The 12551-nt window shown below is 43.7% G+C and overlaps 1 protein-coding gene across 1 annotated transcript in view; it reads right to left on the bottom strand.

The window, feature by feature from the left end:
* fam117bb (family with sequence similarity 117 member Bb) overlaps nt 1–6264 on the bottom strand; it is a 123828-nt gene extending 117564 nt beyond the window's left edge. Inside the window, exon 1 of the mRNA XM_084161406.1 lies at nt 5116–6264. Within this exon, the coding sequence (XP_084017532.1) occupies nt 5116–6088 (973 nt within the window). The 5' untranslated portion in view covers nt 6089–6264. The remainder of the gene's footprint in view (nt 1–5115) is intronic.
* Between the last annotated feature and the right edge of the window lie 6287 nt (nt 6265–12551).

The following is a 12551-nucleotide window of genomic DNA, read 5'->3' as shown; positions in this document are numbered from 1 at the left end:
AAAGTAAAACCAGGTTTTTATAATTTTTTGTTAATTTATTTAAAAATATGGAAATATAACATTTACATAAGTATTCAGACCATTTACTGTCACGACTTCCTCCGAAGCTGCCTCCCCTCCTTGTTCGGGCTTCGGCGTTCGTCGTCACCGGCCTTCTAGCCACTGCCGCTCCTCATCTCATCATTCCATTTGTTTTGTCTTGTTTATTACACACACCTGGTTCATATCCCCTCATCAGTACCTGTATAAGTGTTCCCTCTGCCCCCTTGTCCTGGTTCATATCCCCTCATCAGTACCTGTAGAAGTGTTCCCTCTGCCCCCTTGTCCTGGTTCATATCCCCTCATCAGTACCTGTATAAGTGTTCCCTCTGCCCCCTTGTCCTGGTTCATATCCCCTCATCAGTACCTGTAGAAGTGTTCCCTCTGCCCCCCTTGTCTTTGTGTGTGATTGTTTTTATGTAGAGGTGGTGAGGCTCAGTGGATCTTTATTGTATTGTATCTCCTGGATATTCACCCATGTGTTTTGTTTTCTCCAGTGCGCCGTTATACAGCACTGTAGTGTTTTACGCATTGCTGCGTACCGCTGTATCTGCCGAATAAACCATTTATTCTGTGATTTACCCTCCTGCGCCTGACTCCGTCCAAATCACCCACTACATTTACTCAGTACTTTGTTGAAGCGCCTTTGGCAGCGATTACAGCCTCAAGTCTTCTTGGGTATGACGCTACAAGCTTGGCACACCTGTTTTTGGGGAGTTTCTCCCATTCTTCTCTGCAGATCCTCTCAAGCTCTGTCAGGTTGGATGGGGAGCGTTGCTGCACAGCTATTTTCAGGTCTCTCCAGAGATGTTAGATCTGGTTCAAGTCCGGGCTCTGGCTGGGCCACTCAAGGACATTCAGAGACTTGTCCCGAAGTCACTCCTATGTTGTCTTGGCTGTGTGCTTAGGGTCGTTGTCCTGTTGAAAGGTGAACCTTCGCCCCAGTCTGAGGTCCTGAGCGTTCTGGAGCAGGTTTTCATCAAGGATCTCTCTGTACTTTGCTCCGTTCATCTTTCCCTCGATCCTGACTAGTCTCCCAGTCCCTGCCGCTGAAAAACATCCCCACAGCATGATGCTGCCACCCCCATGCTTCACCGTAGGGATGGTGCCAGGTTTCCTCCAGACGTGACGCTTGGCATTCAGGCCAAAGATTTCAATCTTGGTTTCATCAGACCAGAGAATCTTGTTTCTCATGGTCTGAGAGTCTTTAGGTGCCTTTTGGCAAACTCCACGCGGGCTGTCATGTGCCTTTTACTGAGGAGTGGCTTCTGTCTGGCCACTCTACCATAAAGGCCTGATTGGTGGAGTGCTGCTGAGATTGTTGTCCTTTTGGAAGGTTCTCCCATCTCCACATAGGAACTCTGTCTTGGTCTCCTCCCTGACCAAGGCTCTTCACCCCCGATTGTTCAGTTTGGCTGGGCAGCCAGCTCTAGGAAGAGTCTTGGTGGTTCCAAACTTCTTCCATTTAAGAATGATGGAGGCCACTGTGTTCTTGGGGACCTTCAATGCTGCAGACATTTTTTGCTACCCTTCCCCAGATCTGTGCCTCGACACAATCCTGTCTCGGAGCTCTAAGGACAATTCCTTCGACCTCATGGCTTGGTTTTTGCTCTGACATGCACTGTCAACTGTGGGACCTTATATAGACAGGTGTGTGCCTTTCCAAATCATATCCAATCAATTGAATTTACCACAGGTGGACTCCAATCAAGTTGTAGAAACATCAAGGATGATCAATGGAAACAGGATGCACGTGAGCTCAATTTTGAGTCTCATAGCAAAGGGTCTGAATAAATTCATATAAATTAGCAAAAATGTCTAAAAACCTGTTTTCACTTTGTCTTTATGGGGTATTGTGTTTTATTTTGCTCATTTGCACCCCAGTATCTCTATTTGCACATCATCTCTTGCACATCTATCATTCCAGTGTTAATACTAATTGTAATTATTTTGCACTATGGCCTATTTATTGCCTTACCTCCATAGCTTACTACATTTGCACACACTGTATATATATTTTCTGTTGTATTTTTGACTTTATGTTTTGTTTTACCCCATATGTAACTCTGTGTTGTTGTTTTTATCGCACTGCTTTGCTTTATCTTGGCCAGGTTGCAGTTGTAAATGAGAACTTGTTCTCAACTGGCTTACCTGGTTAAATAAAGGTGAAATAAAATAAAATAAATAAAACATAGGTAGGCAAAATGGCTGCCTAAGTATGATCCCCAATCAGAGACAACGATCGACAGCTGCCTCTGATTGGGAACCACACCCGGCCAACATAGAAATAGATAACATAGAATGTCAACGTTCACACCCTGACCAAACTAACCAGAGAATAACAGGTTCTCAAAATCAGGGCGTGACAGGGTCTGAATACTTTCCGAAGGCACTGCAGAGGGATAAGTGTGTTGATGACCTATGCCACCGCAGGGTTAAACGAGAGCATGGGGAGTTCTGCCAAGTAATACAGTACAATACAGGTTCTTAGATCTGGTGGGAGCTCACACTGTTTCACCCAGGGAAGAGGCTGAACTTTCTGGAATTTAGTTCAGGTAACTTTTAAAGGTAGAGTCAGTGATATGACGTAGATGCGTCCTTTCTGATCAGAGGCAACCTAACATGAGTTTGGCTAACACAAACAAAGGGGCGGGTTAACAGCGTGACATTGTGTTTAATGTATATCTATGCCTTGACAATTAATTTTATGACATCCCCCCCCCTGGGGTTTTATATGACTATTGAAATGAAATAAAAGATACATTAAAAAAAACATGCATGATAAATTGTGGGACTCTTATTTTGGAAATGGTGCTGGACTTATTTTAACAGGCTAAATCAACAGACTTATTTGGAAATCTGAAAATGCCAGAATGTTATTTTGGCATGAAAAATGAAGGTATTATTATTTTGAAGTTTGAAATCACATGACTTTTATTTGAATGAAAAATCAATGGACTCTTATTTTGAAATAAGAAATCGCAGGACATATATTTTCATGACAAATAGAGGGACTCTTATTTTGAAATCGGTAATGCTGGACTTTTATGATGGCATGACATATTGGCAAACTCTTATTTTGAAGTGTGTAACATCCAGCGAGCTCAGTTATGTCCAGAATGTACAATACCAGTCAAAAGTTTGGATTTTCTTTATTTTTACTATTTTCTACATTGTAGAATAATAGTGAAGACATCAAAACTATGAAATAACACATATGGAATCATGTATTAACCAAAAAAAGTGTTAAACAAATCAAAATATATTTTATATTCGAGATTCTTCAAATAGCCACCCTTTGCCTTGATGACAACTTTGCACACTCTTGGCATTCTCTCAACCAGCTTCATTAGGTAGTCACCTGGAATGCATTTCAATTAACAGGTGTGCCTTCTTAAAAGTTAATTTGTGGAATTTATTTCCTTCTTAATGCGTTTGAGCCAATCAGCTGTATTATGACGGGGTAGGGGTGGTATACAGAAGATAGCCCTATTTGGTAAAAGACCAAGTCCATATTATGGCAAGAACAGCTCAAATAAGCAAAGAGAAACGACAGTCCATCATTACTTTAAGACATGAAGGTCAGTCAATACAAACTTTTCAAGAACTTTGAACGTTTCTTCAAGTGTTATTTCATAGTTGATGTCTTCACTATTATTAAGTAGTATAGTAGATAATAAAGACTAACCCTGGAATGAGTAGGTGTGTCCAAACGTTTGACTGGTACTGCATATCATTTATCTATATTTAAATCTTAATATCATACAGTGGACGCCTAAGCCTATAGGCCCATGTATGCAATGTGCTGATGCGTTTAGTGCTTTGCTGCGTTTTTTGTGGGACTGTTAAAAAAAAAGAAGAAGCCTGGAACGAAAAATAACGTTATTAACTTGTTCCCATTATTTTAAAATAACGGTTCTGTTTCGGAACAGTACAGATCAGTCCAACGAAAAAATGGTTCTGGTTTTCAGTTCTGTTCCCTGAACCGGGTTCCAACACCTGCTTGTAATACATGAGAGAAGTTCTGAGTGTCTGCAATCCTCTATTCCTTGGCCTATTCCTCTCTGGCAGTATGCACACACCAACGTTACATTCCTAGAAAGCTGGAGTAGAAAGGTAAGCAAGCATAACCTAATATGACCTCCCACCCACATGGAACCCGGTTCAGGGAACAGAACTGAAAACCGGAACCATTTTTTTCATTGGAACGGCATCAGAAATGCAAACGACTGGAACATGGAACCCGGTTCAGGCAGAGGTTCTAGCAGCTGAGATATAACATGAACTATACTGAACCTGTTTTACTTCACAGGATAGTTCGCATTGAACAGACAACGTTATTGCAGCATGTGTAAGCATTATCGTAACACTTTATGGCAAGTAACTGATGATTATAGGACATTATATGGACATTATAATGAGGTCCCTCATGCTTATGACTGGTCTTCAAAGCCTCATAATGCATCATACACACAGGCTTTGAATAGCATTCTTTTTATTTTAATAACTTACGTTTCAAGTTTTAAGTACAGTGAAATGCCTTTCTAGCTCTTTCCCAACAATGCAGTTATCAATAAATCGGTAGTACTAGAAAGTCAAGTCAAGTAAGACAAATTCAATAAAATGCAAATGAATTACTTAAAAATCATACAATGTGATTTTCTGGATTTTTGTTTTAGATTCCGTCTCTCACAGTTGAAGTGTACATTATGATAAAAATTACAGACCTCTACATGCTTTGTAAGTAGGAAAACCTGCAAAATTGGCAGTGTATCAAATACTTGTTCTCCCCACTGTACATGATCAGTGCCAACTCTATATTCAGGGATACCGGAGTGATAGATATGTAAAGGGGGCACACTCTTTTCACACCACTTTTATACAAAAATTATTTCAGTAGCAGGTTAGGAGAGAATCTTCGCTAACCCTAACCCTTTTCCTAACCTTAACCTCAGTCTCCTAACCAGCTGCATAAGTTATCCTAACCTGCTACGAAGAAAATAAAAACAGAACAACCTGGAGAATGTATTGAAGTGCCTTTCACAATGCAAATGCTTTTAGCGATGTAAACTTTACCTGCATCAGGCGAGCTGGGGCCGACTCTCTCGGGAGACAGTCGGTCCTGTTCCAGGCCGGGGGACCAGCGCTGTGGCGCAGCCAGGGGCACCGCTCTGCCCTGCTGACCGCCACAAGATGACAAAGAGGAGGAAGATGGAAGAGAAGCCGAGAAAGGCTGTAGATGTAGAGAGGTCGTCAGGATCGGGTAGTCTGCCGGCCAGGGTAGCTGCTGGATGGGGGAGTAGCAGGGGGAGCCATCTGCGGTGTAAACAGGGGGGACACCCAGACTGCTGCTACTAGATCCGTAGGTGTGAATGTTGACGTGAGGTGCAGGTGAGATCACTGGGAAAGTTACATATTGTGGAGGTGACGCTGCTACGGGAGGAAGAGGGGATTGTGTTTGAGCGGTTCGGAATGTGGCGGTGTTGGACCCTGATGCAGCAACAGGGTGACCAGATATGGTGGTGTTGGCGGGGGGGTTGGCTCTGGCGGATGGGGAGGAGGGTGAGCCTGTCCTGGCCTGTACCCGTCCCACCGTGCCGGAGGAAGGAGACACAGAAGGAGAGGACAGAGGGATGCTGGCTGGCGAGGAGACCAGAACAACAACAGCTGTTGATGATGATGAGTTGACAACAGCACGAGTGGGGCTGCGACTCAATGACGTCGACGTGCGCGTTTCAGGTGCGTCGCTGGCGCTGCATCCGCTACTGTGGAATGTACCGTTCCCGGTGTTGGTGTGCGTGGGGCTGCTGCCTCCACTAGCCGTAACCTGCACGGACCTGGTCAGCAGGGGGGGCTGTATCTGCGGTTTCAGCTGGAACGGAACCGTCGCTTTCATGGGCAGGAGGCGACTGAACACACTCATTCCTGAACTGCCTCCCGCAGCTCCCGAGCAGCCAGTTGTAGCGCCGACTTCACCACCGGTTGCGCTGCTCGGTATAGACAAACAGCTCGAGGTCGGAGACCCGTTTCTTCTCACTCTTTGAGACATTGTTTGTTCTCAATAGTAAAAAAAAAAAAACAATAACGAAAAAAAACAGCTATTACAACAACCCCAGCATGTGAATACGTGTAAAAACTTAGCCTACATTTCAAGATATTTTGTCGAGAGAGCCCATCCAGTTTGGGTATTCCCTACCACTTCTGCATTTCCCACCGGGTCGCTCCTTATCGCTCCACATCCGTGGCCGAAGTAAGCTGAAACTATTTCATAGCCACGCAGCTAACAATTCCTACTAACCCCCAGGCTCCCTGCCTCTCATTGGATAACACTATTCCTCTGATAACTTCTTATTGGCTGATCAATTAAAAGCCCGCCTTAGAATTGATCACACGCACAATAAATTGTTTATTCAAGCAACTTTCCCATATTGCATCATAAAGTGGTAATAACGTATTGGTGACCAATCAATTATATTTCGAATGAAAACGAACTATATTTAAAATGTTACAATGCTGTAATGGCAAGCCATGAATGCTCTAATGTTAGTGAACCTAAAGCATCCATAGCATAACATTTTAATCAACAGGCTAGCAATTTCAGATTCAGATGATATTTTTCACTGACATCCCTTTTGATTTGTAGTGGCAAGAACTACAAAAGGTACAAGATTCCGTTGGTAAAGAGCATGGTTTGAACAAGCTATGTGTGTTCGAAAAATGACACTCATGTGGACAAATAATTTACCTAAAGCTATGTCAGAACAAATCTAAAACATCTAACATTTTTGACATACTAGAGTTGTTGCAGTTCTCTATAGCTGAGCATGTTATTATTCCTAACATATTGCCTTGGTATAGCTGGACATTAGGCCCACATCATGTAGGATGAGGTCTACTAGTACAGGATGACATCTATTAGTGTAGGATGAGGTCTACTAGTGTAGGATGAGGTCTACTAGTGTAGGAATGTCTACTAGTGTAGGATGAGGTCTACTAGTGTAGGATGAGGTCTACTAGTGTATGATGAGGTCTACTAGTACATGATGAGGTCTACTAGTGTAGGATGAGATCTACTAGTGTATGATGAGGTCTACTAGTGTAGGATGAGGTCTACTAGTGTAGGAAGAGGTCTACTAGTACAGGATGAGGTCTACTAGTACAGGATGAGGTCTACTAGTGTAGGATGAGGTCTACTAGTGTATGATGAGGTCTACTAGTACATGATGAGGTCTACTAGTGTAGGATGAGATCTACTAGTGTAGGATGAGGTCTACTAGTGTAGGATGAGGTCTACTAGTGTAGGATGAGGTCTACTAGTACATGATGAGGTCTACTAGTGCAGGATGAGGTCTACTAGTGTAGGATTATGTCAAATAGTGTAGGATGAGGTCTACCAATGCAGGATGAGGTCTACTAGTGTAGGATGAGGACTACTAGTGTAGGATCAGGTCTACTAGTGTAGGATGAGGTCTACCAGTGTAGGATGAGGTTTACTAGTACAGGATGAGGTCTACTTGTGCAGGATGAGGTCTACCAGCATAGGATGAGGTCTACTAGTACAGGATGAGGTCTACTAGTGCAGGATGAGGTCTACTAGTGTAGGATTATGTCAAATAGTGTAGGATGAGGTCTACTAATGCAGGATGAGGTCTACTAGTACATGATGAGGTCTGCTAGTGTATGATGAGGTCTACTAGTGTAGGATGAGGTCTACTAGTGTAGGATGAGGGCTACTAGTACAAGATGATGTATACTATTGTAGGATGAGGTTTAGTAGTGTACGATGAGGTCTACTAGTGAAGGATGATGTCTACTAGTACAGGATGAGGTCTACTAGTGCAGGAAGAGGTGTACTAGTGTAGGATGAGGTCTACTAGTGTAGGATGAGGTCTACTAGTGCAGGATGAGGTCTACTAGTGTAGGATGAGGTCTACTAGTGCAGGATGAGGTCTACTAGTGTAGGATGAGGTTTACTAGTGTAGGATGATGTCTACTAGTGTAGGATGATGTCTACTAGTGTAGGATGAGGTCTACTAGTGTAGGATGAGGTCTACTAGTGTAGGATGAGGTCTACTAGTGCAGGATGAGGTCTACTAGTGCAGGATGAGGTCTACTAGTGCAGGAAGATGTGTACTAGTGTAGGATGAGGTCTACTAGTGTAGGATGAGGTCTACTAGTATAGGATGAGGTCTATTAGTGTAGGATGAGGTCTACTAGTGTAGGATGAGGTGTACTAGTGTAGGATGAGGTCTAACTCCTGAGTGGCGCAGTGGTCTAAGGCACTGCATCGCAGTGCTAACTGTGCCACTAGATCCTGGTTCGAATCCAGGCTCTGTCGCAGCCGGCCGCGACCGGGAGACTCATGGGCGGCGCACAATTGGCCCAGCGTCGTCCAGGGTAGGGGAGGGAATGGCCGGCAGGGATGTAGCTCAGTTGAAAGAGCATGGCGTTTGCAACGCCAGGGTTGTGGGTTCGAATCCGACGGGGGACCAGTATAAAAAAAAAAATAATAAAATGTATTCACTAACTGTAAGTCGCTCTGGATAAGAGCGTCTGCTAAATGACTAAAATGTAAAAAAAAAATGTAAAATGTACTAGTGTAGGATGAGGTCTACTAGTACAGGATGAGGTCTACTAGTGTAGAATGAGGTGTACTAGTGTAGGATGAGGTCTACTAGTGTAGGATGAGGTCTAATAGTACAGGATGAGGTCTACTAGTGTAGGATGAGGTCTACTAGTGTAGGGTGAGGTCTACTAGTGTAGGGTGAGGTCTAATAGTGTAGGATGAGGTTTACTAGTGTAGGATGAGGGCTACTAGTACAGGATGAGGTCTACTAGTACAGAATGAGGTCTACTAGTACAGGATGAGGTATACTAGTACAGGATGAGGTCTACTAGTGCAGGAAGAGGTGTACTAGTGTAGAATGAGGTCTACTAGTATAGGATGAGGTCTATTAGTGTAGGATGGGGTCTACTAGTGTAGGATGAGGTGTACTAGTGTAGGATGAGGTCTACTAGTGTAGGATGAGGTCTACTAGTACAGGATTAGGTCTCCTAGTGTAGGATGAGGTGTACTAGTGTAGGATGAGGTCTACTAGTGTAGGATGAGATCTAATAGTACAGGATGAGGTCTACTAGTGTAGGGTGAGGTCTACTAGTGTAGGATGAGGTTTAATAGTGTAGGATGAGGTTTACTAGTGTAGGATGAGGGCTACTAGTACAGGATGAGGGCTACTAGTACAGGATGAGGTCTACTAGTACAGGATGAGGTCTACTAGTACAGGATGAGGTCTACTAGTACACGATGAGGTCTACTAGTGCAGGATGAGGTCTACTAGTGTAGGATGAGGTATACTAGTGTAGGATAAGGTCTACTAGTGTAGGATGAGGTCTACTAATGTAGGATGAGGTCTACTAGTACAGGATGAGGTCTACTAGTGTAGGATGAGGTGTACATGTGTAGGATGAGGGTTACTAGTGTAGGATGAGGTCTACTAGTGTAGGATGAGGTGTACTAGTGCAGGATGAGGTCTACTAGTGCAGGATGAGGTCTACTAGTGTAGGATGAGGTATACTATTGTAGGATGAGGTCTACTAGTGTAGGATGAGGTCTACTAGTGTAGGTTGAGGTCTTCTAGTGTAGGATGAGGTCTACTATTGTAGGATGAGGTCTGCTAGTGTAGGATGAGGGCTATTAGTACAGGATGATGTCTACTAGTGTAGGATGAGGTCTACTAGTGTAGGATGAGGTCTACTAGTACAGGATGAGGTCTACTAGTGCAGGATGAGGTGTACTAGTGTAGGATGAGGTCTACTAGTACATGATGAGGTCTACTAGTGCAGGATGAGGTCTGCTAGTGTAGAATGAGGTTTGCTAGTGTAGGATGAGGTCTACTAGTGCAGGATGAGGACTACTAGTGTAGGATGAGGTCTACTAGTGTAGGATGAGGTTTAATAGTGCAGAATGAGGTCTACTAGTGTAGGATGAGGTTTACTAATGTAGGATGAGGTTTACTAGTGCAGGATGAGGTCTACTAGTGTAGGATGAGGTCTACTAGTGTAGGATGAGGTCTACTAGTGCAGGATGAGATGTACTAGTGTAGGATGAGGTCGACTAGTGTAGGATGATGTCTACTAGTGTAGGATGATGTCTACTAGTGTAGGATGAGGTCTACTAGTGTAGTATGAGGTCTACTAGTGTAGGATCAGGTGTACTAGTGTAGGATGAGGTGTACTAGTTTAGGATGAGGTGTACTGGTGTAGGAATGGGCTACTAGTGTAGGATGAGGTGTACTAGTGTAGGATGAGGTGTACTAGTGTAGGATAAGGTCTACTAGTGTAGGATGAGGTCTACTAGTGTAGGATGAGGTGTACTAGTGTAGTATGAGGTCTAGTAGTACAGGATGAGGTCTACTAATGTAGGATGAGGTCTACTAGTGCAGGATGAGGTCTACGAGTGTAGGATGAGGTGTACTAGTGTAGGATGAGGTTTACTAGTGCAGAATGAGGTCTACTAGTGTAGGATGAGGTTTACTAGTGCAGGATGAGGTCTACTAGTGTAGGATGAGGTCTACTAGTACAGGATGAGGTCTACTAGTGTAGGATGAGGTGTACTAGTGTAGAATGAGGTATACTAGTGTAGGATGAGGTCTACTAGTACAGGATGAGGTCTACTAGTGTAGGATGAGGTCTACTAGTGTAGGATGAGGTCTACTAGTACACGATGAGGTCTTCTTGTGTAGGATGAGGTGTACTAGTGTTGGATTAGGACAACTAGTGTAGGATGAGGTCTACAAGTGTAGGATGAGGTCTACTATTGTAGGATGACGTCTACTACTGTAGGATGAGGTCTATTAGTAGATGATGAGGTCTAATGGTGTAGGATGAGATCTACTAGTGCAGGATGAGGTCTACTAGTGTAGGATGAGGTCTACTAGTGTAGGATGAGGTTTACTAGTGCAGGATGAGGTCTACTAGTGTTGGATGAGGTTTACTAGTGTAGGATGATGTGTACTAGTGTAGGATGAGGTCTACTAGTGTAGGATGAGGTCTACTAGTGTAGGATGATGTCTACTAGTACAGGATGAGGTCTACTAGTGTAGGATGAGGTCTACTAGTGTAGGATGGGGTCTACTAGTACAGGATGAGGTCTACTAGTGCAGGATGAGGTCTACTAGTGCAGGATGAGGTCTACTAGTGCAGGAAGAGGTGTACTAGTGTAGGATGAGGTCTACTAGTGTAGGATGAGGTCTAATAGTACAGGATGAGGTCTACTAGTGTAAGATGAGGTCTACTAGTGTAGGGTGAGGTTTACTAGTGTAGGATGAGGGCTACTAGTACAGGATGAGGTCTACTAGTATAGGATGAGGTCTATTAGTGTAGGATGAGGTCTACTAGTGTAGGATGAGGTTTAATAGTGTAGGATGAGGTTTACTAGTACAGGATGAGGGCTACTAGTACAGGATGAGGTCTACTAGTACAGGATGAGGTCTACTAGTACAGGATGAGGTCTACTAGTATAGGATGAGGTCTATTAGTGTAGGATGAGGTCTACTAGTGTAGGATGAGGTGTACTAGTGTAGGATGATGTCTACTAGTGTAGGATGAGGTCTACTAGTGTAGGATGAGGTGTACTAGTGTAGGATGAGGTCTAATAGTACAGGATGAGGTCTACTAGTGTAGGATGAGGTCTACTTGTGTAGGGTGAGGTCTAATAGTGTAGGATGAGGTCTAATAGTGTAGGATGAGGTTCACTAGTGTAGGATGAGGGCTACTAGTACAGGATGAGGTCTACGAGTACAGTAGTACAGGATGAGGTCTACTAGTACAGGATGAGGTCTACTAGTACAGGATGAGGTCTACTAGTACAGGAAGAGGGGTACTAGTGTAGGATGAGGTCTACTAGTGTAGGATGAGGTCTACTAGTGTAGGATGAGGTCTACTAGTGTAGGATGAGGTACACTAGTGTAGGATAAGGTTTACTAGTACAGGATGAGGTCTACTAGTGTAAGATGAGGTCTACTAGTGTAGGATGAGGTCTACTAGTGTAGGATTAGGTCTACTAGTGTAGGATGAGGTCTACTAGTGTAGGATGAGGACTACTAGTGTAGGATCAGGTCTACTAGTGTAGGATGAGGTCTACTAGTGCAGGATGAGGTCTACTATGGCAGGATGAGGTCTACTAGTGTAGGATGAGGTCTACTAGTGTAGGATGAGGTGTACTAGTGCAGGATGAGGTCTACTAGTGCAGGATGAGGTCTACTAGTGTAGGATGAGGTCTACTAGTGTAGGATGAGGTCTACCAGTAGAGGATGAGGTCTAATCGTGTAGGATGAGGTCTACTATGGTAGGATGAGGTCTACTAGTGTAGGATGAGGTCTACTAGTGTAGGATGAGGTCTACTATTGTAGGATGAAGTCTGCTAGTGTAAGATGAGGGCTACTAGTACAAGATGATGTATACTATTGTAGGATGAGGTTTAGTAGTGTACGATGAGGTCTACTAGTGAAGGA

This window comes from Coregonus lavaretus (genome assembly GCF_964263955.1).
Source record: "Coregonus lavaretus genome assembly, chromosome: 5".
Lineage (NCBI taxonomy): Eukaryota > Metazoa > Chordata > Actinopteri > Salmoniformes > Salmonidae > Coregonus > Coregonus lavaretus.
Note: the sequence above shows the minus strand (reverse complement) of the source record. Positions and strands in the feature narration are given on the sequence as shown.